This window comes from Heterodontus francisci, chromosome 7 (assembly GCF_036365525.1).
Source record: "Heterodontus francisci isolate sHetFra1 chromosome 7, sHetFra1.hap1, whole genome shotgun sequence".
Lineage (NCBI taxonomy): Eukaryota > Metazoa > Chordata > Chondrichthyes > Heterodontiformes > Heterodontidae > Heterodontus > Heterodontus francisci.
Genome location: NC_090377.1, coordinates 83,190,120 through 83,214,173, shown reverse-complemented (window position 1 = coordinate 83,214,173; position 24,054 = coordinate 83,190,120). Strand labels below are relative to the sequence as shown.

Below are 24,054 nucleotides of genomic sequence, written 5' to 3'. Positions count from 1 at the left end.
ACGTAATTGAACTGCACCAGTAGTGCTGCCACCACTGGTCCGCTCGTGTCTACCAGATAGAATATTTGTGATTTCCATACCGACTTGCCATAGCTGCATTGCATTGTTTGTGTGCTGCTGCAAGGAATGGGTGACCCATTGTAAGCAGATAACTTGGCAGTTGTCAGTTGTATCATTGATTTCCAGCGACTCCGGTACATATCCTTCAGGATTCGGATTGGTAGGATATTTGCATTAGCTCGGATGTCAGTCTTAACCCTGAGTGTATGTTTGCCAGCTTTCTTTGGGCACATGATGTTAATAGTGGTGAAAGCTTCCAGTTGTTTGACTTCATCAACATGATGTGAAATGCCTGCTCGTCTTTTGGCTGAGAATTGCTTCTCTGAGTCTTGTCTCAGTTCTGTTTCGCTGTGGACTTTATGTATCGGCTTGCATTTGCACAGGTTTCTGGAGCTCTCCTTGCTGCTGTTGCCCTGTTGTTGTACCTGTCTTTTGTTCATGCATCTTATTCTGACTTCTGGCTGCATTCTTGGAGCCAGAGTTCTTACATAGGTCGGCCCAGTGTACTTTTGCACCAAATGCCTCACACAGGTCTTGAAATGCAGGACAACTTCACGGTGAGTGCGACCAACCACACTTAACACACAACTCGCTTGCTCTTTTCGACCTGGTTATTGTGCCTATCCTGTTGGCTGCACCTAGTGCTTTCAGGTGTTGTCCAGCCACACAGGCTTCATATTGTCTGCCATCTTCTAGCAGTGCATCAATGCTGTGACCTTTCTTTTTCCTCCAAGAGGTCTTTCTGAAATACTTCAATGGGTGTCAAGACAACCATCAGCTCCATTAGTCACTCTGACATCCCAGTTTCGAGAAATTGCATTCATTGCCCTGACTACAGCATCTACTGATGAACTGATCTATTGATTCCTGCGGCTGTTGCCTGTAGGACATCAATTCCAGGTGATGAATTCTAAAATTCACGCATAATTGGAGCTGATCTTCCAGCACTTCCTATAGCTTTGCACATCTTTCTGGTCCTCGTCAGATAAGCCAGAGGTATTGATTCTGTGTAATCCAACATTTCCAACTGCTATTAGAATTTTCACAACCTGTTTTTCTGGTTCGACTATTACTTGGTCTGCAAAGCATAACTGCATTCTTTGTTTGAAAAGTTGGAACTCAGATAGGATATCCAAGGCCTTCAGTTCATGCTGGGAAATTTGGTATCCATCTTTCTGCTGTTCTTTTACTTAAAACTTGCTTTAAGATTGTTCTATGGCTCTGCACTATTTCCCATTTAGGAAACTCTGTTATTTAGACTAGCTGGATTGGGAGGGACAGGTGTTTGATTGTGCTTTACGTTTATCTTGCTTGCAGCACTTAAGCTGGTCTGTTTACACAGCTGTTCACTAGGCAGTTCAGTTGCTTTTTTTCCCCACAGAGTTTGTTTATTTTGTTCACGCTCAAGTGGTTAATGGTATTTTTACAGCTGTGGCTATGTGAATGAAAGCTCTTCTTCATGCTCGAGTGATTTAATTTTTTTTAAACTTTGGCCACGTGGATGGAGGCTCTGCAGTGATCAGAAGATTCCCATGCTTTTTGCTATCGGGCGCTTCCTATAATGGCTCCAACTTTGATCAGCCTGGGAAAGGAGTCGGGTCTTACCCATTTTTTTTAATGGAGCCTTTGCAAAAAAAAAGACTTTCTAAGCACTTCAAAGCTAGATTTTTTTTTAAACCAATATCCCATGACCACCGGCACAATGACACCCTATTTACTTGCAGCCTGTTGTGCTGTGCTCGGTCTTCTACAGCTTGAGCTAAGTTTTTTTTAATGTTTGGGCCAGTATTTCTGTGGAACTTTCTCTCTTTTGGCTGTAGGAAAGGTCATTGTCAAAGCTGCTTGATCTGTGGTTTTCAAGCTGAGACTTTGTCTTCTCACCATAGCTGTCACCATGTAATGAATTTTTAATTTTTTCTGATGCAACATAAATGAGATGCGTGGAGTCCAGTTATGCTGAAGATCTCAAACAAGTACAGAGCAAACTATTCACAGAACCTTACTCTGGGTGTTACAATTGCAGAGTGGCTTTGACTGAGTCACATGACTATGTCCTTGTACTTGGTTCATTAGCATACTAAGATCTTAAAAGGGTCATCACTCTTAAAGGCACTCATACAACACAACTTACTTGACCTTTTAAAAAAAAATTACATCAGAAATGAACTCCAGAAAGACCCAAGGTGTGGTATACTGAACAGTTTTTGACAAGATGCCCAAAGAATAGCTATTTAATAGTTGATTTATGGTAGAACCTAGAAATGGATAAGGTAACAGCTCAAAGATGGGAAGCTTTGAGTACTTGTTAGAGGAGCTTTGTGGAGATAGGGAGAAGTGCTGATGGAGTGCCTGGAAATCAGTGTGATGTGTCTGCTGCTTTTAACTTGCATTAATCACTTGGATCTGGAAGCTCAATGCAGATCAGTCAAATTCACAGATCATACCAAACTAGGAAGGGCTGTTGAAGCCAAGGAGGCAGAATGTGAGCTAAGTCAAGAATTAAACAAAATATTAAGTGGCTGTTATAGTAGTAGATGAAATTTCATGCAGACAAATGCACTCCACTTAAGAAGAAAATACAAGTAGCATGGAAAGAGAAAGAAAAACTTCTATTTATATACACTCTCAAAATGTTCCAAAATGCTTCATACCCAATAAGGTATTTTTAAAGTCAATTTAAATGTCACCAAAGGCCGCCACTGAGACAAGGTTGAATCTAAGGTCTCAAAATAGCTACGCATGAGGCTGAAAGACATCTAGCAGTTCTATTAGACTCGGACCGAACAAGGGCAGTGCAGCAAACTATAATGCTGAACTATATAGACATCCATAGCATATAAATTGGAAGAAGTCATGCTTAAACTGTAGAGCATTCTGGTCAACCACACCCTTAAATTTGTATTAAAAAAAGAAAATGCTGTGACCACTCAGCAGGTCAGGCAGCATCTGAGAAGAGAAAAGATAGTTAACATTTTTGATGCAGACCCTACTTCAAAACAGAAATCATATCAAAGAGAGGAACCAAATTTCTTATAGATGGACAGTCCTGGAGGAGAAATAGCAGTGATTTAAACATAAATATAAACACAAAGTTGAACAAAATTGAATTTTACGTCCAGTTTGATCACCAAGACAAGAGATATTCACGCCCTGAAGATACTGACAAGACACAGTTTGCAGCATCAGACATGCTAAAAGATTGGTTTAAACCAGGCCTTTTCATTTTAAAACCAGGCAAACGAGAGATTACTTTATACAGATTTATAAGATATTAAAAGGGCACTTTTTAAAAACAAACTGAAAATGGAATCTGGGATCTTGAAACCGACTGTGTCAGACCTCACTGAATTCAGTCTTTACACCTGTAATCTAGCCGACATCAAAACATCACATCTTAGTCAATCAATGATTGTGTTATTTATAGAATAAATATCATATTCCAAAGATCTAAACTGACTATATTACTTGCGACAGATGTGAAGTCTGGTCAGCTTTCAATTTTAATTTATAAATAGTCTATTTTACTAAACAGCAGTGAAATGTAATTAGCATTTTTAAAAATAAACTTTGTTCAGAAAATACTAATGAATATAAGATCTTTTATTCTGTCTTAATCAGTTTTAGAGAGAGACTACTGCTAGATTTGAACTTTGCAAAAAAACGTGAAAGGTTTAAAAATAATTGAGGAAATGTAGTATCGCGAAGGAGAAAGTGAGCAAGTATCGCTACTGAAAATGAACAGCAAGGCTGTTAAATCCCACCTCTCCTCATCAGACAAGTGCTGATACACCAGAGTTTGCTGCCTCAGCATAACAAATTCCAAGTCCATCATCTGTGTTCTAAAAAAGTTCAGATTTCTTCTCATTAGCTGCAGCTCCTGATATGTAGTCTGAAAAAAAGTTGAAAAAAATTAATATTCCCCCTCACAGATGACAACCAACAAATTGCATTGACCTAGAATTTGCTGTAGCAAGACATCTAATGGTACCGGTCATTAGCTTAGACTTGCTTGTGCACGCTCTGGAAGTGGTTCAAGAGTTCACCTACCTAGGCTCAACTATCACCAGTAACCTGTCTCGAGATGCAGAAATCAACAAGCGCATGGGAAAGGCTTCCACTGCTATGTCCAGACTGGCCAAGAGAGTGTGGGAAAATGGCGCACTGACACGGAACACAAAAGTCCGAGTGTATCAGGCCTGTGTCCTCAGTACCTTGCTCTATAGCAGCGAGGCCTGGACAACGTATGTCAGCCAAGAGCGACGTCTCAATTCATTCCATCTTCGCTGCCTCCGGAGAATACTTGGCATCAGGTGGCAGGACCGTATCTTTAGATTAGATTAGATTAGAGATACAGCACTGAAACAGGCCCTTCGGCCCACCGAGTCTGTGCTGAACATCAGCCACCCATTTTATACTAATCCTACACTAATCCCATATTCCTACCAAACATCCCCACCTGTCCCTATATTTCCCTACCACCTACCTATACTAGTGACAATTTATAATGGCCGATTTACCTATTAACCTGCAGGTCTTTTGGCTTGTGGGAGGAAACCGGAGCACCCGGAGAAAACCCACGCAGACACAGGGAGAACTTGCAAACTCCACACAGGCAGTACCAGGAATCGAACCCGGGTCCCTGGGGCTGTGAGGCTGCGGTGCTAACCACTGCGCCGCCCACACATCTCCAACACAGAAGTCCTCGAGGCGGCCAACATCTCCAGCTTATACACATTACTGTGTCAGCGGCGCTTGAGATGGCTTGGCCATGTGAGCCGCATGGAAGATGGCAGGATCCCCAAAGACACATTGTACAGCGAGCTCGCCACTGGTATCAGACCCACTGGCCGTCCATGTCTCCGCTTTAAAGACGTCTGCAAACGCGACATGAAATCCTGTGACATTGATCACAAGTCGTGGGAGTCAGTTGCCAACGTTCGCCAGAGCTGGCGGGCAGCCATAAAGACGGGGCTAAAGTGTGGCGAGTCGAAGAGACTTAGTAGTTGGCAGGAAAAAAAGACAGAGGCGCAAGGGGAGAGCCAACTGTGTAACAGCCCCGACAAACAAATTTCTCTGCAGCACCTGTGGAAGAGCCTGTCACTCTAGAATTGGCCTTTATAGCCATTCCAGGCGCTGCTTCACAAACCACTGACCAACTCCAGGCGCTTATCCATTGTCTCTCGAGATAAGGAGGCCAAAGAAAGAAAAGCTTGTGCAAATTTAGAACTGAATTTTATGGGCCCACTACAGACAGGGAAAGAGGCGGGGAGGGGGTGCCCATAAAACTGCATGGGAAGCAGGGATATGGGGAGGGCAGAGTCCCCGTCGCCTTCCCGATGCCTTGGAATTTAGTCTGGGACAGGGAAGGTCAAGGATGCCCTTCCTGCCCAGAGGCCAGTTGAGGTCCTTAAGTAGCCAATTAATGACCACTTAAGGGCCTCTTCCCACCACCGCTGGTATTTTACCAGTGGCTGGTGGGAGCTCTGCCACGTGGGGAGGTTGCCCAGTAAAACAAGGTAGCCTCCTCCATGGGAAATCTGTGGTCCAAGGAGGGCCCCGGCAGCAAAGGCTGACCCTCTGCTAACACCCCCCCACTGCCCTCAACCACCAAATTCCCCCCCACCTGGGACCTGCCAGACATTACCCGATGACCACGTCACACTTACCCAAGGTCCTGGTCCCGGGCCTCTTGTAATACCAGCTGCTCTTGTAGTACCAGCAGCTCTTGGGGGGTGGGACCTCATCCTTAAAGGGACGGGGACCCCGGTGCCAGGCAGTCAATTGCCTGAGTGCTGTTAAATAGAGCCTAGGGGCAGGGGGCTTCTCTAAAGGGCTGAGACCATATGGGCCCGGTGGTGGGACCCCCCGCCAGCTCCTTAACATCCAGCCCATAGCTCTTAAAGGTTGCTGAAAGTGGGAGCTAATAGAGGCATGGCAAGGGATCAGGGCATCTGGGACCTGTGAGAACAGCTCAAACAACTATGTATTTCTTTAACCAATCAAATTAAAGTTTGGAGAAATAAAACAGCTCAAGAACTGAAGGAAGGGCCAATTAGAGAGGATGAAGTCATGGCCAAATCAGGTACAGCAAGAGAAATGAAGAGAAAGAAAGAAAAAATTGACTTGAGAGAAAGAAAAAATAAAAGGAGAATATAACACCTGGGATTAATTATCTGAATTACATATAAGAAAATCACATTCAAATGGTAATTTAAGGCTGAGAACTGGCAATCTGCTCCCAAACATGGAAGGCCAGAGTTTGCTGTAGCAGAGTATCCAACAGCATCTGCCACTAGTTAGACTTGCCCCTGCGCCCTTCAGCTCAAAACTTTTTTGCTCATTTGGTTGCTGAAAGTGAGAGCTGATAATGGCAGTGAATAAAACCAGGCATCTGGAACCTGACTGAATAGGGCAACCAACTTTGTATCTCATTAACCTATCAGATGGAAGGATTGAAAAATAAACAGTGCAAGCACTGAGCAGGATATGTAAATTAGAGTGAGTAAATTCAAGGTCAAGTCAGGTATCGAGCGAGAGACAGCAGGCTAATTAATTACCACTTAAGGGCCTCTTCTTGTCGCCGCTGGTAATAGGCACTTCAGCACCTGAGGAGGTCGCCCAGTAATGCCTGGCAGCCTTCCTGTGGGCTGGAGGTGGGGGGGGCCTCCTGATCAGACACCCTGTGCCCAACAGAGGAGCATGGGTTACTCCTGTCAAAACTACCCCACATGCCCTGCTCTCTGACCCACCCTACCTTGCCAGAGGATAGGCAATTGTCCCCGGCAAGGCCTGACCTCCACTTACCTCTTCTGAAGGGCAACATCCATCTTTTCTCTTCTTACTGGGTGCAGCCTCAGCAGTGGCCACCGCTTCCGGTGATGCTGCTGGGACTGAAGAGCTGCCAGCCCTCTGATTGGCCAGCAGCCTGGAGGTGGGACTTCCAGCCTCAGCAGGTCAACAGTCCTGACTGAGGCCTATCAAGGGCGTGGGCCACACAAAATAACAGTGTGGCTTCCAGGCCCGGCGGAGGCAGGCATGCCCCCGACTTTACAGCCGGTGGGCGGGGCCACCACCTCAATGTTAATTCCCAGCCCATACATATAATGGTTAATTTTCATTCCCAGAGAGGTTGTTTGGCAGTAATTAACAAATGTCACATTGTTTTAAGGATACCTATGCTTTCAATGACAAAACTTTATTTCCTGTGGCAAGTTTAGTTCATGTCTACCACACAAATACAGCAACTTCATGTCACTCAATGCATCTCAATGCGAGGCAGAGACTGAAATAACATTTTTCAGAAGCTAATGATGGAGCGATGCAACTCAAGCAGCAACATTTCACTATTGGGATTTAACAACATATCTGTTCCTATTCTGAATTTGCTGTGCCATTTACACACAAGAACATAAGAGAAGCAGCAGTAGACCATTAGGCCCGTCGAACTTGCTCCACCATTCCATACGATCATGGCAGACCTTCAACTTCACTTTCCTGCCAGCTTCCCATATCCCTCGATTCCCTGAGAGACCAAAAATCTGTGTGTCTCAGCCTTAAATATATTTGATGATGGAGCATCCACAACCCTCTGGGGTAGAGAATTCTGAAGATTCACAACATAAATAATGATAGGTGCCATTAGTCTCACCTTTATTTTGACAGCAAAATATGGCCCATTGATTTATTATTTAAAAATGTTATTTTTAGCAGCAAACATTCAGTAAAATGTTCTCTCCTTGGGAAAGGAGAAAAGATGGAAGAATGCACCATTTACATAAAAAAACAGCCAGTGTATAAGGTCACTGTAATGTTGTTCTTGTGATATGTACGACATTGGCTTATCCCTAATTTCCCTGAGGGCATTAAGAATCAATGACATAGTGTGAGACTGGAGTCACAGGTAGGTCAGATCAGGCAAATATGGCAGGTTCCTTCCCTGAAGGACACTGGTGAACCAATTAGGCTTTTTCCAACAATCCAGCTTTCCTTTTTTTTTGTTTTTCTGGTTCCAGCCCACAAATTGCCAGATTAAATTCATTTTCACACCTTGCCATGGTAGAATTTAAATTCAGACTTTTGGGTTGCTAGGCCAATGTAATGATGATATAGGGACAAGATTTTACATTATTCGTTTGTGCCTAAATAAACTGGAGAGTTTGTTGAACTTTCTTAAAGATGGTGTCTGCTTAATAAAAATTTACTTCAGGTGGACGCACAGCCTGGAGGCATTTATATCTTTCAAAGCACAATTACCTTTTTGGTGACACTCACTAAGAACGTATGAAAATAATGAGCCTGGCATGAGCACTGTGCAAAATCTACCAATTAAAGAATGAAGGAGGCAAATAAAATTCCTCCAAATTCTATTTACATTGATTTCTCCATTAAATTGAGTACAGTAAAGATTTATGTTGCCAGGCACAGGTTGTATGGAACCTCCTTGATGTCATGCACCTCCTCCACCAATACTAGCATTCTCTCATTTACTTTCATCTTCACAGCTGACAATAGGAGCAAAGCCTCATAGATAAAAGTCTCCTCTTCCGACATGTAGGATTCTAGGAGTTTGGACCCAATTACTAACAGGCATGGGTCCACAGCACAAAATGGGAATTGTTTGGCACAAATTGCACTAATTTAGTAATCTTGCTCAGACAAGGCATGGCATGTTTGCTGTGGGAAATGGAAAACTTCCCAGTGTTACAGTGGGGAATAGTTCTTTGGAGGTTAGGATTAAGGCACTTTTTAGGCCAGCAAGAGCGTTACTCTGCATCCAGCTTTTATTTTACCCAAGATTGGGAATTCAAATAAAAATCTTGGGATGCAGGCTTCACTGGCAAGACCTGAATTTATTGTCCAACTCTGGTTGCCCTTGAGATGTGGTCTGAGTGGGTCACCTCTTGAACCACTGCAGTCTATGTGGGGACGGTGCACCCACAAAGAAGTAGATAAAGGTTCCAATTGCTATATCAATCCCTTCAAAATGCAAACAAATTCACAAAACAGTTGTCACTTTTGATCTTCCCACTTGACCCATAGTGCAGTGTAGAGTGTTTTTTTTTTTGCTTAGTTAGGATATATCAATTAGAAACACAATTAAGAACTAATGAAAAATAAATCATTGGAACTTGAACAGATGAACCAATGGTATGAAGGCCAGTAATTATAATGGTTATATTGGCAGTAACACTAATGAAATGGGTCATATATACAACTTTGTTACAGGCCATTGCCACCCACTTCTGAAATATTCTGGAACAAAAGCCCATCAAAAAAAAGTAACAGGTTTTATTTAAGTTTCAGAAGGCAACTTACTTCATAGAAGGGTAAAAGACCTGATCTCAATGAAGTATAGTAAGGAAAGGATTGATCGCTCCCCTGAAACATTGGGATCTGAAAATATAACAAGTGATTTGATTAACAAGCAGCAGAAATAATTGGGAAGCCAAGAGATGGTTTAAAAGTTTGCAGATCATATATAGATTTAAAATGAACAATTAAAGGCAAAATTAAGGGCAAAACTGAAACAATCATAGTCAGAACATGTTTCAAGTTATAAATATATCCATGTCAGGCTAATAACATGCAACTGCAGGCCACCCCCCCACCTCCCTTCACAAAACAAAATGATTAAATAATGAACAGTTGCTAATCTCCCAAATGATGTATTTCAGGAATGTTGTTGATTACCACTAGATATTGAAGAAAACAGCACGCCACCTATACCTAGACTTATCCAATAGGCAGAGTATTCTTATTTCCCCAACTCTTTAAATAAAATGATGCTTCATTACCCGAGAAAGATTGTGTACTGTGCTTCTAATCTCATAAAGGACTCCGCGGAGCTGTGATTCAATAGCAGATGGAGGATTTATTGGAATGTGACGATAACAGTGTGGCTTGGGTCTCTGAGGATACAAATGTCCAAAAGGTGCTGTACATGTTGTGCAAGTAGGTTCCATGAGGTTAGGAAGACTGCACATACTCCTGGTTCTCATATGATCACACAAAGGTTGGCCTAGCCAATCAGAAGGAAGCGTATGAAGGGAACAGCAAGACTGTGTCAAATTTGATGGCATCGGTAATGACTGTGAACTCAATCCATGTTGTGGCATTTCATCGTGCCTGTTCAAAGTGAACTGTTTCCTACTTCTCTCTTTTTTTGCAGATGGGATAAAAAGCATTGATCGGCAAGTTGACTGCTCATCTTCATCATTAGTGGCCATTTCTTTTTCCCTCTGAGCCGTATATTTGTAAGTAAAACAGGGTGAGCTGCATTGTGGGCCACTGTCTGGCGTCAACTGCACATTTAATGATGACACAACGCGTACTGGACTGAGCAGAGTAGTTGGGAGTGAGCTGGACCTTTGGAAAGTAGATCGTTTCAGCTCTGCGAGAGTGTCATTCTTGGACAATCCCTCCCCCTCTCTCATCATTCGCTCGCTTGCTTTGGTCACTGGACGCCTTGCTCTTCCAGAGGCACTTGAGACAGAATAGGTTTTTGTTTTAGCTCTCTCGAGTGCTGTAGTAATTTTATCTATTGACGAAGAGGAAAAGTTCATTGTTTCAGCAACAGTAGCATTTAAAGCAGCAGGTTCTGAATACCAGCTCAGGGCAGAATCCATGCTGTTCTGCCTTTGCCCAGCCCCACAATGCACAGAGTACGTAGGAATATCATCCTCACTTTCAAACTTCATGTCACTTTCTGGGTACAGCGCCGCCTCACCTTGTGATGAATATTTTTCGCCAGTGAAACCCAAAGCCCTCTGTTCACCTGACAGATTAGAACTGCCCACACCAGCAGCTTCCTTGCAGTCAGTCTCAACCACAGCATCAGGAATTAACTCTGCTTTCTTTGTTTCTTGAATATCCAGAGTCATTTTTTCCACTGGTGTTTGAAGTGGAGTGAAAAACGGTTGGTCACAACTCAGAGGAGTCTTAAGGTCATCGATTAATGATGTGACTGTTGTCTCACTGTCACAGCTGTCAGCACTGCTCCCCATAGCTTGCAGGTAACCATCTGGCCCCTTGGATAGAGCACAAGGATTAAATGTGGAAAAAAAATTCTAATTCAACTGAAATAATTAAATCAGTCAGTTACCGGTTGCTTAAATGAAATGATTTTGTATCCAATTAGACATTCATAGTCTTTGCATCATTTCAGCAAAAGGTGAAAGACAAAATTCAACATTAGGAAGTGGATAAATAAGGATCATCTATATTGTGACTGTTACAGACTTCTAACTTGTCTAAAAAGCAGAGATCAGTTATGCGTGTACAATAAAGATAATTTAGTTTTCACAACATAACAGTAAAGCTCTGAACCATTGACTAGAAGGCAGGACAAATCGGTCTCATTTTAGTAACTACAGCCCACAAAAAAATTCTTCTACCTCTATAAATTTGCGGTAAACTAGTCACATTCCCTAACAAATGATTTCTTTACCATAATTATTTCCGCAATTATTTAACTGGCTCAAGGGAACTCCTTCCTGGAATGGAAATTGCTGCTGAAGTTATTGATTAATCTGCTCATTTATAAGAAATCACTTACATAGCTGAGACATATAGAAAGAAAGGCAGGTGTTATACCAAAATATCACTAATGGCAAAATAAAATCCATTTTATCTTGGCTAAGTTGGGGGTTACACACAAAATATAAACCCTTATGTAACTAGAAAAGCAAGTTGATCTTAAATCTGACCAGTCTCCATGAGGAAAGCCATCGGAAATTCCTTATCAGTTCAATGAAAATACCCTCCTCCAGAGCTGTTTGCACCCTCTCACATAAATACAACGAAATGCATATGTGTTTCTACAATTTAACTAAATTACCTGAAACCGTTACAAAAATATACTTAGACCAATCATCTGTCTCAGAAATTTAACGTGTAAAATCTATTCTTCTCTTTAAGTATATGACAGACAGGGAAGCACAATGCATTAGAAAAGATACATTAAAATAAATAGTCTGACAAATTTCTTTCACGGTGGTTAATTTGAAGTCATATGTCAATGGCTATAAAAGGTCCCTCTACAGAAACTTATGGGTGAAAAAAACAGGCAAGAATTTAGGAAACAGTAACACAACATCAAATGCACTATTGAAAAAAAAAACAAGAGATCTGAGAAACAAAGCATTAGGTGCAAAGTAACAAGAGGAGTGAATTACGCAAGCTCCACTGAATCTGAATATGACACCAGACATGTGTCAACATGGCATCTGAGCCACAAGGGATGCAATAGTGAATACAGCTGTCCAATTTAAAAATCAATGTTGATTATTTTACAAATACCAGTACCTACTCAGCTTTTAAAGATACTGACTATATGACCTACAGCATCTGCTGGGTCTCAGTCACCAAAAAGGTCACCAGCATCCCCAGGTATATATTTCAACTGCAGATAGAACAGATTTATTAGACATTAAAGATATTCTTAAAAGTCAACAGGACGTGCATTAGAAATCTGATATCCCCTGACATAGCGTGGCTAATTTAGATGAGTAATTAAACTGGATATACATTACAGATTAGGACAACTTTAGTAAACATAGTGATATTGTGGTATTTTGCTTGTAACAGCAAGCCCTTAAATCTTATTTGGCAATTTGTAAAAGGTACATTTAATTTCAATTAATTAAATGCTTGCAGATTTTTTTTAAAACTGCAAAGATTGTAGATCCAAAATAAAACATATTGCAAATATACAGACGGATCTGGTCTCTTTTCAAATGTTGATGGACCCATTATGTATTTCCAGCAGCTTCTGCTATGATTTTGAATCAGTGTATACCAGGTAGAAATGGGCAAAAGAATAATCCTATATTGAGGAAAAATATTTCCCTCTTTCAAGCTTATTGAAGGTTAAGTTGGCAGTTTCTCCTGCCTTCATCAATATTTTTCCTTCTCCCTCCCCTTCAAATGTCATACAATATTCCACAGCCGAGAGAGGGCATATGACCTGCTCCCTGATTTCTGCTAGCTATCCTTTTTGTATTCTCCGGAAAACACTATTTTAAAAAAACAAATACGTAAACTTATATATAACTTTGTTTCAATAAAGTAATAATTTACTACCTGACACTGTCCACCCAAGTCAGAGGATGGGTCTTCTGCAAAGCCACTGCTATCAGAATGGGAACTGCTGGTTCTTGTAAAATGTTCTGAAAAGTAGAATAGCCCTGGTTAAATCTGAACTTAAATTAGAATATATACGCACACAAAGCAAGAGCTAAAAATGGAAATTGGGCCCGTAGAAGTTATAATGTCAGAATGGAATGCATTGCACAAACTAGAATCAAACTGGTTTTAACAGACAAAGTTGCATAAATTGTTGTGGTGCAGCTTCTATTTTGATGAACTTTTACTCACAATGTAAGGTTTCAATTACAGTTCGAGTTATTTTTCTACTTGTAAGTTGTAAATGATTATCGGTTAGCAAATTCAAAACACCCAATTTATTCTTGGCCTAGATGAATTCTATACAGACTCTTCAATTTAAAGGAAAACCATAGGAACCAAACGCTATCCCTTCTTACCTTTGATTGTTGCACATTTTACATCAATATTCTGGTGATTAATATCTCTTTTGACCTAATAGGTAACTTATTTTCTACATTACTAAAGCTGCTCCAGGAAGCTTGGTTTAATCTTTCATATCTTCTTTTCCCCTCAGCAACTCTTAAACAGCATAAAACCCAAAGGTCACACAAGACTGGGTTATTACTCTCATTCCTGAGGAGGCTCCTCTAGAACCTCTTTGTTCTCCTGGCTGGGCACAGGAATAGCCAGCCAGCTGATGGGCATCCTTGCTTTCAAGCTCTCACCTTCAACCTCCACAATCATTCTAGTCTTTCTCCATTTTATCAACAGATACTATGGTTGATGCTCCTCTGAACTTTTCTCTCTCATTTCTTATGATGAGGGGAAGTTTAGATATGCTGTATATACACTATTTTCTCCTTCCTCGCATGAAAATGCTGGCTTATGCTGAGATACAGCCTGCTCGAGTGCTTTTAACCATGTGGCAATTCTGCAAATACAGACAAAACAATGAATGTTCATAATTATTCAGTCTTGTAGGGCATCACAGCCAAGCTTGATTTTATCGTCAACTGATATCAACCCATGCATAGTTTCAGTGGGTGACATTGAAAAGTGATCGGAAACAGTAATCCAAGTCAATTTTCTGCTCCCTAATCTGAGGCACTAAGATTGATTGTAGCATGCTACCAGCATCCTAGCCAGATCAGATAACTGACATGGGCCAGGGAGTGAATCTGAGACTTGCTTGGTTTGCAAGGTTCAGCTGTGCCTTATTCAGTTGGGCTATCTAAGAAGAGGCAAATGCTACAAATATTTGGTCCAAATCAAGTTTCAACTTTGCCAAAATTAACATTCAGAAAGTAAAATAATATAGGTGATAGATATACTTCTGTTGCATGATTGTAGCTTTACAGAAGCAAACAAAGATGTGCATATCCCTTTTATTTGAAGGATCCATAAAACCAATGTGTAACAGGATCTTAAAAAAACATTTGCAATCATTTTAAGAGCACTTATGACTGCAACACGAACTAGATTTTTCTTATAGGCAACCTTCTCTTATTGTCAACATATGTTGATTGCATTATAAATGATAGTTATCTAACAGGTTTCTATAAAGCAATCTATATTAACTGTTACTTAGGATATTAGCAATTTTAAAATATTGTAGCGGATAATCATGTTTTCCGATCAAAGTACAATGTGCTGTTATCTATTAGTTATGGTCATGCAAAATGGAAGGGAATTTGTCAATTATCAACTAGGTTGCAGAATCAAAATCAACTCCATGCAGCTCCAAAGTTTGCTTTACCTTGAAAAAAAAGATTGTGCTCTAAGTACTGTAGTACTGTACCCATCTGTTAATTTTTTTTTTACACCAAACAAGTCACTTACAACACAATACACCAAACACGCCGAACAGCTCTCGTGTTAATGAACACGTCAGTAAATTTTGTTCACGTTCAAAAAGGGAACCAGCAACAGTTACATTGGAAACATTTGATTAAACTAATTTGAAAATGCTCAACTTTCATCCTTCAACCACACCCTGCAAGTATCTGTTAATATAAATTTTAGTAACTCAAAGGTTTATTTACAAAAGAATTTAGCTGTTCCTAAGTACATGTCATGACCTAGACTTTATTAGAATTATCTGTAAAAAGATCACAGCCTAGAAATTCTCTGCACCCCGGCCATTTTACACGTGTAAAACAGATGCTTAAACCTCCAATATGGTCGGCGGCATGCACACATTCATTCTACATTGCAAGTGTGCCGCCTGCCATATTGGTAAAGGCTCCTTCATAGGTGCCCAGGACCCACACCTGAAGCAGGCGTTAGGCACTTTGCATATGCAAATAGGGGGTTTAATACCTGCTTAGGGCCCACTTTTGTAAAATTCACTTGCAACTGACAGCAGCATCCCATGTGTGTTTCTGACAGTATTCTCAGGCACTCGGCAGCTAAACCAGCCATCCTTAGCCAACCATCAGGCTTCCTCCAGAAAGGCAAGTTTTAATTAAACATTAAATCCATGGCCTGCTGCTTTCCCTCCTCTTAATTACCAGTCTGGACTCTACTCACAACTCCAATTGACATCCATGTTGGTCAGTGTTGGTGCCTTTCAGGACTAATGAGCTGCCTCTGGAGCCGTGACTGGCGGCTGTAGCTCACTGGTAATAAAAAAAATTGAGGTTCAGCAAACCAATTGCCCATGGCCACCAGCTTCATTAGGTTCGTGTCGCATGCTCAGCACTGAGATCATGCCCTGACCCTATTTTTAGGCCCAAATATTTTGGTGGTAAACTCTTGGAACAAAAACTTCATTTAAAATTTAAAAAATGCTTTAATGCAAAATAAATTGTTTCCACTGTAGCAAAACAGTATATTATTATACCTCACATGCAATGATTGCATGCTACTAGTGAACGAGTGGTCTTCATTATGTGTACACATTGAGTATTAAATAAGCATGTTACACAGGACACTCCATGGGGCAAGCAGCATTGGAGGTGGTTTGCCTGACTTAATCTAAAGTCAACAGGGATCTGATGTGGAAGATGAGAAATACTTAGTACACAAGGAATGCACAATCAATAAAGCAAATAAAGGCTAACCAGTGATTGCAGAACAACAAGTGAACCCCAGATCTGAAAATGTTATGCTCCATTCACTCAGAGGTAATAAAGGTTTTAGTGCACTTAGGCAATCAGGCTTTCAGATCTACTGGTCAATATGTGTTTTCCTGCTGTTCAAGTTACAGCTGGCAAAAGACAAGTTAGGACCACTGACTCTTTGGAAATCAGTGACGGCCCACTTTCAAACCTGGGCATAAAATCCCATTTGAACCAAAATTCAAAACCTTGTGCCCATATTAGATTTGAATATAACTGGGTAGAGTTTCTGTTTTGGACACAATCAGCAATGTAGGCACAAACATTAATATTTAAAAGCTTTGAAAAGGTGCCTATTAATGCCCTTGCACCAAAAAATAAAACCTTAATTTTAAGAGCCTCCTTGAAGGCCCACAAAATGGGCGCCTGAAATTCACCATGCTGATAGAATTAATCAGTGCCAGTTTCCAACGAGATGTTTCTTAAATAATTCAAAAGATTGCTAAAAACTCAATTTGTGCTGCACACAAGTGGCGTTTGAAATTCCTCAATCTTTTGCGGTAGTTTGGCAGATTTTGGGTGAATTACACTCAAAAAGCCAACACAACCTTGCAGAAACTCTACCCCAATTTTCCTAAATTCTCTACTACATCTCCAGCAAGAAGCAATCTCTCTTTCCCACAAAAAAAAATTTACTGAGGGATGAATTGACTTGATTTAGGGGTTTTATTACTTATAATTCCTTTTTGTGAGGGGGAAATGCTACATTTATGGTTATTTGGTGTGGAGCACAGAGCGATCAGGGAACAGAGTGCTTTGTTTAACGGAGTGCTAAAGTCGGGAATTTGATGCACGTGAGAATTTGGTGTTGAGGGGGACGGAGCTGCTGTTTTTTTTATTCTTTTTGTTTTACCTCCATTAGCTGGTGAGTGTCCTTCTTTTGTGTCCAAGAGACTGTAACTTGCTATTACGTTAGTTTACTAGTTACTAATTTAGTAAATGAATCAAATAATTAAGGTTAGACACACATGGCAGGGCAGGTGGTATGCCTGACTGCAACATGTGGGAGTTAGTGGAATGCATTGTAGTCCCAGACAACCATATCTGCGGTAAATGTCTACAGCTTGAGCAACTTCGGCTCAGAGGTGCTGAGCTGGAATCTGAGTTGCAGACATTGCGGGACATCAGGGAGGGGGAAGAGCTACCTGGACACTTTGTTCCAGGAGGCAGTCACATCCCTTAGGTTGAGTAGAACTTTAGAATTGGTCAATGGTTAGGGCTTGGAGGGTCTGACTGCGAGTCAGGCAGGTATGGGAATCCAGTATGTAGTGATGGAGGAGCCTCAGACCTTGACTTTGACTAACATGTACAAGGTACTTGCTACCTATGTAGAAGGTGAAGTGGGATAAAAGGGCCAATATTAGTAGATTTAGCATGAGAATGCATTAATAATCTTAGACGAAAGACTGTAGTCGTGAGGAACCCTTTGGCCTGATGATGTACTTGACCGCTGTTCTGGGATTGTACAACTCAGTACTTAAATGACTCAAACAGAGTGTGTAAACATGCTGCCCTTGCTTCACTCAGAAAAGAGATAAGGGGAAATTAGAGACTAGACAGGCTTCAATAAACCATGGGAACCAGCAGTGGCAAGGTTGGGGGCTGAGATAACAGGAAACATTCGTTGGGGCCATACAATCCAGTTCATTGGTCAAGTCATAAACCTGGTATGAATCGGGAGTAGTGAGATCAATGAGCAATGACTATTGTATCCTATAAATGTGTGCTGTAAACTCTATCATTGAGAAGGCTCTCGAGGGGTAACTGAAGCCTTCTCCCTTGCTTGAAATAAAGTCTTAATTTGCTTTAATCCTGTGGATTTGAGAGTGGTTAGATTTTTCCACAACAGTTTTCCATAGTCGGCAGGATCCTCAAGGCTCGGTCGCCAATGCCCGGTCGAACATCGGCATTAGAGAATGGGCGAGTATGTTTACTTTATCACCCATTAGATAGGGAGGTTGCGTTGAGGACGGGAAGCTGGCGGGCCAATTTGAGGATCCAAACCAAAGAACAAGGTCTACGGGTGGAGTAACTAAAGACGGCACAGCGCCAGGATCACGGTTCCTTGGGTAAAAGAGGAGGTAATATCATTCTCGGGGTAAACCAGATGAAGTAACTAACAGCTGTATAGGAAACGAGAGGTCCGATTCCGCAGAAAAGAAATAAGAATGATCAGAGAGGAAATGAGAGGTCAGTTTCCCACGTTGGAATGGTCGTAGGCTAACGAGAGGTCCGGACCCACACAAATAGTAATGATAGGGTTACGACCGAGGCAGGAGGAGTGCACTGTTTACTCTAGACCCACTTCTCCACAGGCCACAATACATATTTACACACCTTCCAAGAGATGCAGTTACAGAAGGCTCCAAAAAAGTCTTACAACAGGAAGGCAGCAACAAGGTTTCAGTGCCCACACATTTGATGCAAGGTTCCTTCAAATACATGAGGAAGTAGGAAACTGGCATGCTGGAAATGCAGGGTTTCTTTTCAAGAGAGAGATGAGCTGTTTTTGCTTCTGTGCAGGCAGAAGCACCAATTGTCTTTTTTTTTTTAAACATTTCAAATTAAAACCAAAACTTTCCAGAAGTCCAGTCTCATGACAACTATAAATCTTGGTTTGTCACTTCTTTGAAAACATCTCTCCAAGTCAAAAACAACCCCTGCTGGGATATTTGAAAACAGTGCCTTCCAGTAACTGTTTACAGTTCAAATTCAGTCCAAACCTTCTGGTGACTTTCTTTAAAAAAAAAACATCTTGGAATCCACTTCAGTTTAACAAAAAATGGAAACACTCGTAAAACTCTGCCCTTGGAGAAATAAAACCCCATTGTTAAATGTGTTTCATTACAATGTACAAAAACAGAAGTTGAAAACATTTTAAAACACATTTTTCACACTAACCCCCCATTCACTCTTTACCTGTAGTTAATAGTTTTGTTTTGTTTTGTACCATCTTTGCATTCATATAACTCAAAACAAAGTTAAATTTGTGATAAAGCATCTGCAATAACATTATTTTTGCCTGGAATGTCAATACAGTCTTCCAAGCAAGGTATTAGGTAGCAGTCTGCCTTTGTGATGGCATTAACTTTTCTGTAGTCTAGGTAAAGTCTGGTTGAACCGTCAGGTTTAGACACTAATACTACTGGGGAACTCCAGCTGCTTTGACTGGGTTCAATTAGGTGGTTTTCCAGCATGTATTGGATTCCTGCTTTTACCTGGGCCTGTTTCTCTGGACTTAAGCAGTAAGTATGCGGTTTTCTAGGAACTGATTCCCCTACATCCACATCATGTGTGGCTAAGGTTGGACATCCTGGCTTATCCCTACAGACTCTCTCAAATGTTGTGAGTAGCCTATTAGTTCTTCTCGTTACTTTGCTACTAAATATGAAAGCATAGTATCCAATCTTCCTAGCAACTCGGTATTATCGAACCAGATGGTAGGAAGTTCAATCTAAGAATTGTCTAGGACTCCTTCTGCCTCATCCTCACTATCCCTTTCATTCTTAACTATCATACCTGTGCTTGCTTATCCTCCTCCTGCCGATAATATTGTTTTAACATATTCATATGACACAGTCGATTCTTTCTCTGGGATATCAATCAAATAATTTACCTTATCAATTCTCTTGACTACTTTATATGGACCACTGAACCGTGCTTTCAACGGTTCACCCTGTAGAGGTTGTAATACTAATACTTCATCCTCTGGTTGAAATGTAAGGGGCTTAGCATGCTTGTCTGCGCATTTATTCATAGTTGTTTGGGAAGCTTTAAGGTGTTCCTGAGCCACTTTTGCAAGCTCTCGTGAGTTGTTCCCGGAACACATAACCTAGTATAGAAGACTCATCCCTTTATTCGAAAATCCTTTACTTAATTAGTTTTAGGAGGACCTCTTATCTCATGTCCGTAAACTAATTTAAATGGACTAAAACCTGTAGATTCATTGGGGGAATCCCCAGTGGCAAACAAAAGAAAGTCTAGCCCTTTACCCCAATCATGGGGATATGTATGACAGTATGAACTGATCAGTGTTTTGAGGGTCTGGCGATACCTATCTAAAGCTCCCTGTGTCTGTGGGTGGTATGCTGAAGACTTTAACTAGGTTATATCCAAATTCCCACAACTTCATGAAATATTTCAGGCATAAAATTGGAACCTTGATCCAACTGAATCTCAATCGGTAATCCATATCTAGTGAAGAACTGGGTTAACTTCCCTACCACTACCTTAACAGAAATTGTTTGCAAGGGAATGGCCTCTGGGAACAGAGTTGCCATATCCATGACAGTGAGTCTATAATCGGCGTCCTGCTTTTGTTTACGGTAAAGGTTCTACACAGTCTACCAACATCCTACTAAATGGCTCCCAAAAACTGGTATGGGAATTAGAGGTGCCGATTTTATGGCAAGTTGTTGTTTTCCCATAATCTGGTACATATGGCACGTTTTACAAAACTGCACCATGTCCTTGGAAAGACCTGGCCCGTAAAAATGTTGACTTATACGTGATTTGGTCTTCCGGATTCCCACATGTCCCGCTATAGGAATTTCATGCACTAACCTTAATAGCTCTCGGCAATGCTTTGGCGGTACCACTATCTGACGAACAACCGCCCATTCTTCATCTGCAGGTCTGTGAGGAGGCCTCCACTTCCTCATCAGAACCCCATCTTTAACGTAATAGCCTTCTGGGACTCCTTTTGCCTCGGTTTTTGTTTGAGCTGATTGTGCCACTTTATTTAACTTTGGATTCGCTTGCTGATCCGTGATCAGAGAAAACGCATTAAACATTTAATTTGATTATCCAAATCCCCAAAGAAACTTTCAGATATTTGGCTGTCTGTCTGTGCTGCCAATTTTACTTCGGACAATGGAACTTGTTTAGACATTGCTCAGGTTACTACACAAGGAAAACTTCTGGGAACCTTTTCCTGTAACTATCCTGTCTTTAACTTCACTTGGTTTCTCCGTGACTACGGGAGAAGCTACTACTTTCACTCCAGCCAAATCATTCCCCAGGAGTAGGTCAACTCTGTCTACTGGCCAATTATGGACAACGCCTACAGTTACCGTTCCAGACATTAGGTCACACTCTATGTGACCTCAACACAAAGGTATGGATATGTACTCCCCGCCAATACCATTTACTAAAACTTGAGCATTGTGTGCTCTCTGGTCAAAAGGTTATGCCTTTCCCCAGCAAGAGAGTTTGGGTGACTCCTGCATCCCTAAGTATAACTATAGGTTTGCCTGCCTCACTCGAGGGCTAAGGAGTTACATTTACTTTCAACAAGAATTCCCTATAACTCTAAGGTATCTTATTCACAACCCGACACTCTCATTGGTTTTTGTATTTGGCTTTACAGCTGCCGTCAAAGCTGCAGTCTGATCTGCTATACTCTTGATCAGGGACCCTTTCTCTGCATTGGCTGTGTACCCCAATAAGTCCCATGGGTTTATATTGCAACTTCCAGCATTCTGCATGAAGATATCCCACCTTGTGACAATGATAACACTTTGCGGACTTCTCTTGCACTCTCAGCATCTTCTTTCTGACCTGAGGACGAGATCCCAGGGCGTTCCCAGCTGGTCCTTCTTGTCCCTGGCTACTTGCCTTCCTTTCACCGTCCTACCTTCTATCCTTCTCAGGTTTGTGGAGGTGATGGACAAAGGGTTTGGGCTTATACATAAGCTCATAATCATCAGCAATTTTCACTGCCTGTCGGGCCTTGAAACCGTCTGGTTCGCTACATGAGTTCTTGCTAATGGAGGCAGTGAATTTTTAAATTCTTCCAGGAGAATTAGTTCCATAAGGTTCTCATACGTGGCTTCCATCTTTAGTGTCCGCATCTAACCATCAAAATTAATTTGCTTTGCTCTCTCAAATTCTGTACAAGTCTGCCCAGGCAATCTCCAGAGATTCCGAAATTTCTGTCAGTAAGCTTCAGGGACCAACTCCTATGCAGCGAGAATAGCCTTTTTTGCCATCTCGATCTGCATCAGCCTCCTCAGAAAGCATGGCATAAACCTCATGAGCTCTGCCTATCAACCTGCTTTGCATACGCAGTCTCCAGCTTTCCTTCAGCCATTTCTTTTGTTTGGCTATCTTTTCAAAAGAAATGAAAAAATGCATCTACATCTTTTTCCTCAAACTAAGGGAGGGCTTGTGTAAATTTAAACAGGTTTCCACTAGGTTCTGGGCTGGAGTCAGATTCTTCCTCACCAGAATCTTCACTAGCGTCAAGACCACTCTTTTGTCTTAGTTCCATTTTTTTCATTTGAATTCCTTTCCTTCTCTTGCTCTTTCCTTTTCCTCAAACTCACGTCTTTTCATTGCCAAGTCTTTTTCAAACTCAAGTTTTCTCAATTCTTCTTCATGCTCAAGTTTTCTTGTTGCTATTTATTTTTCCTGTTGAAGCTCCAGTTGCTTCATTTGTAACTGAATTTTAGCTAATTCAACTGCACTACCCTCTGGCTTGCTTTCTTCTTCGTCCACTTGGAAATGTTGTGCTATTACTTCCATCATATCTGCGTTCTTAGCTCCTGATTTGAACTCTAACCCCAATTTTGCTACCAATGCTATTAGCTTAACCTTAGTTAAGTTCCATGAGTCACTCAGGGATACATCCTCCTTCTCCAGAAATGTCTCAGCAACTGATCAAGATATTCCAGTGGTAGACTTTATTACACAAGAAATCTGGTCCTTTTATTTTCCTTCTTCAATTATTATTACCCCACTTATAATTGAACGTCGTCAGCATTGGGTTTATCCCGACAAGAGCCCCCAATTATATGTTATGGCCCAGGTAGGAGGAGTGCACTGTTTATTCTAGTCCCACTTCTCCATAGGCCACAACATATGTTTACACACGGTTAACGGGGGGGGGGGGGTGGGAAAGGGATTTTTGTTTACAGCTGCTACAAAGAAATAAAAAAAAAACACCGGCTGAAAAGAAGGTATGGAAAGATGCCCTTTGTTTTGGTTAGGCATCCAAAAGGCATGTCGCAGCTGTCACTGGGATCTTCCAAGAGCAGTTCTTTCCAGGCGATGTTTGGATAGGCTTTCCAAGAGATGCAGCTACAGAAGGCTCCAAATAAGTATTACAGCAGGAAGGCAGAAACAAGGTTTCAGTGCCCACACATCCAACACAACGTTCCTTCAAATTGAGGAGGAAATAGGAAACTGGCACACTGGAAATGCAGGGCTTCTTTTCAAGAGAGAGATTAACTGGTTTTGCTTCTGTACAGGCAGAAATACCAACTGTCTTTTTTTTAAAATAAACAGTTCAAATTAAAACCAAAACTTTCTAGAAGTCCAGTCTCATGACAACCATAAATCTTGGTTTGTCAATTCTTTGTAAACATCTCTCCAAGTCAAAAACAGCCCCTGCTGGGTTATTTGAAAACAGATGCCTTCCAGTAACTGTTCACCGTTCAAATTCAGTCCAAACCTTCTGGTGACTTTTTTTTTAAAAAAACAACTCAAAGTTACAGTATCTTGGAATCCATTTCAGTTTTCTAAAAAATGCTCAAAATTTAACAGAAAGTAGAAACACTCGGAACAATAGTCAGACTATCAAACATCAGCCATGGCAAATAAGAATCGTGAGTGGGGACCCAAAGGGTCACTCACCGAATTTTTGACAGCCAACTAGGGCTGTGGATAGGACTTTAAACTAAAAATGTGGGGGGCGGGGGGAAATCAGGAGAAGGGAGATTGAAAATTCTGACGTGAAAAGTTGAGACAATACAATAGTGTAGCGATTTGG

The 24,054-nt window shown here is 41.2% G+C and overlaps 1 protein-coding gene across 5 annotated transcripts in view; it reads right to left on the bottom strand.

The window, feature by feature from the left end:
- The window catches only part of itprid2 (ITPR interacting domain containing 2), a 203,544-nt gene that overhangs the window by 26,903 nt on the left and 152,587 nt on the right, over window positions 1-24,054 (bottom strand). For all 5 annotated transcript variants that reach the window (XM_068035556.1, XM_068035555.1, XM_068035554.1 and 2 more), the window contains 4 exons: window positions 13,141-13,226; window positions 9,855-11,087; window positions 9,376-9,453; window positions 3,822-3,949 (listed from right to left, as the gene is read on the bottom strand). In XM_068035556.1, coding sequence (XP_067891657.1) covers window positions 3,822-3,949; window positions 9,376-9,453; window positions 9,855-11,087; window positions 13,141-13,226 — 1,525 coding nt within the window. The remainder of the gene's footprint in view (window positions 1-3,821; window positions 3,950-9,375; window positions 9,454-9,854; window positions 11,088-13,140; window positions 13,227-24,054) is intronic.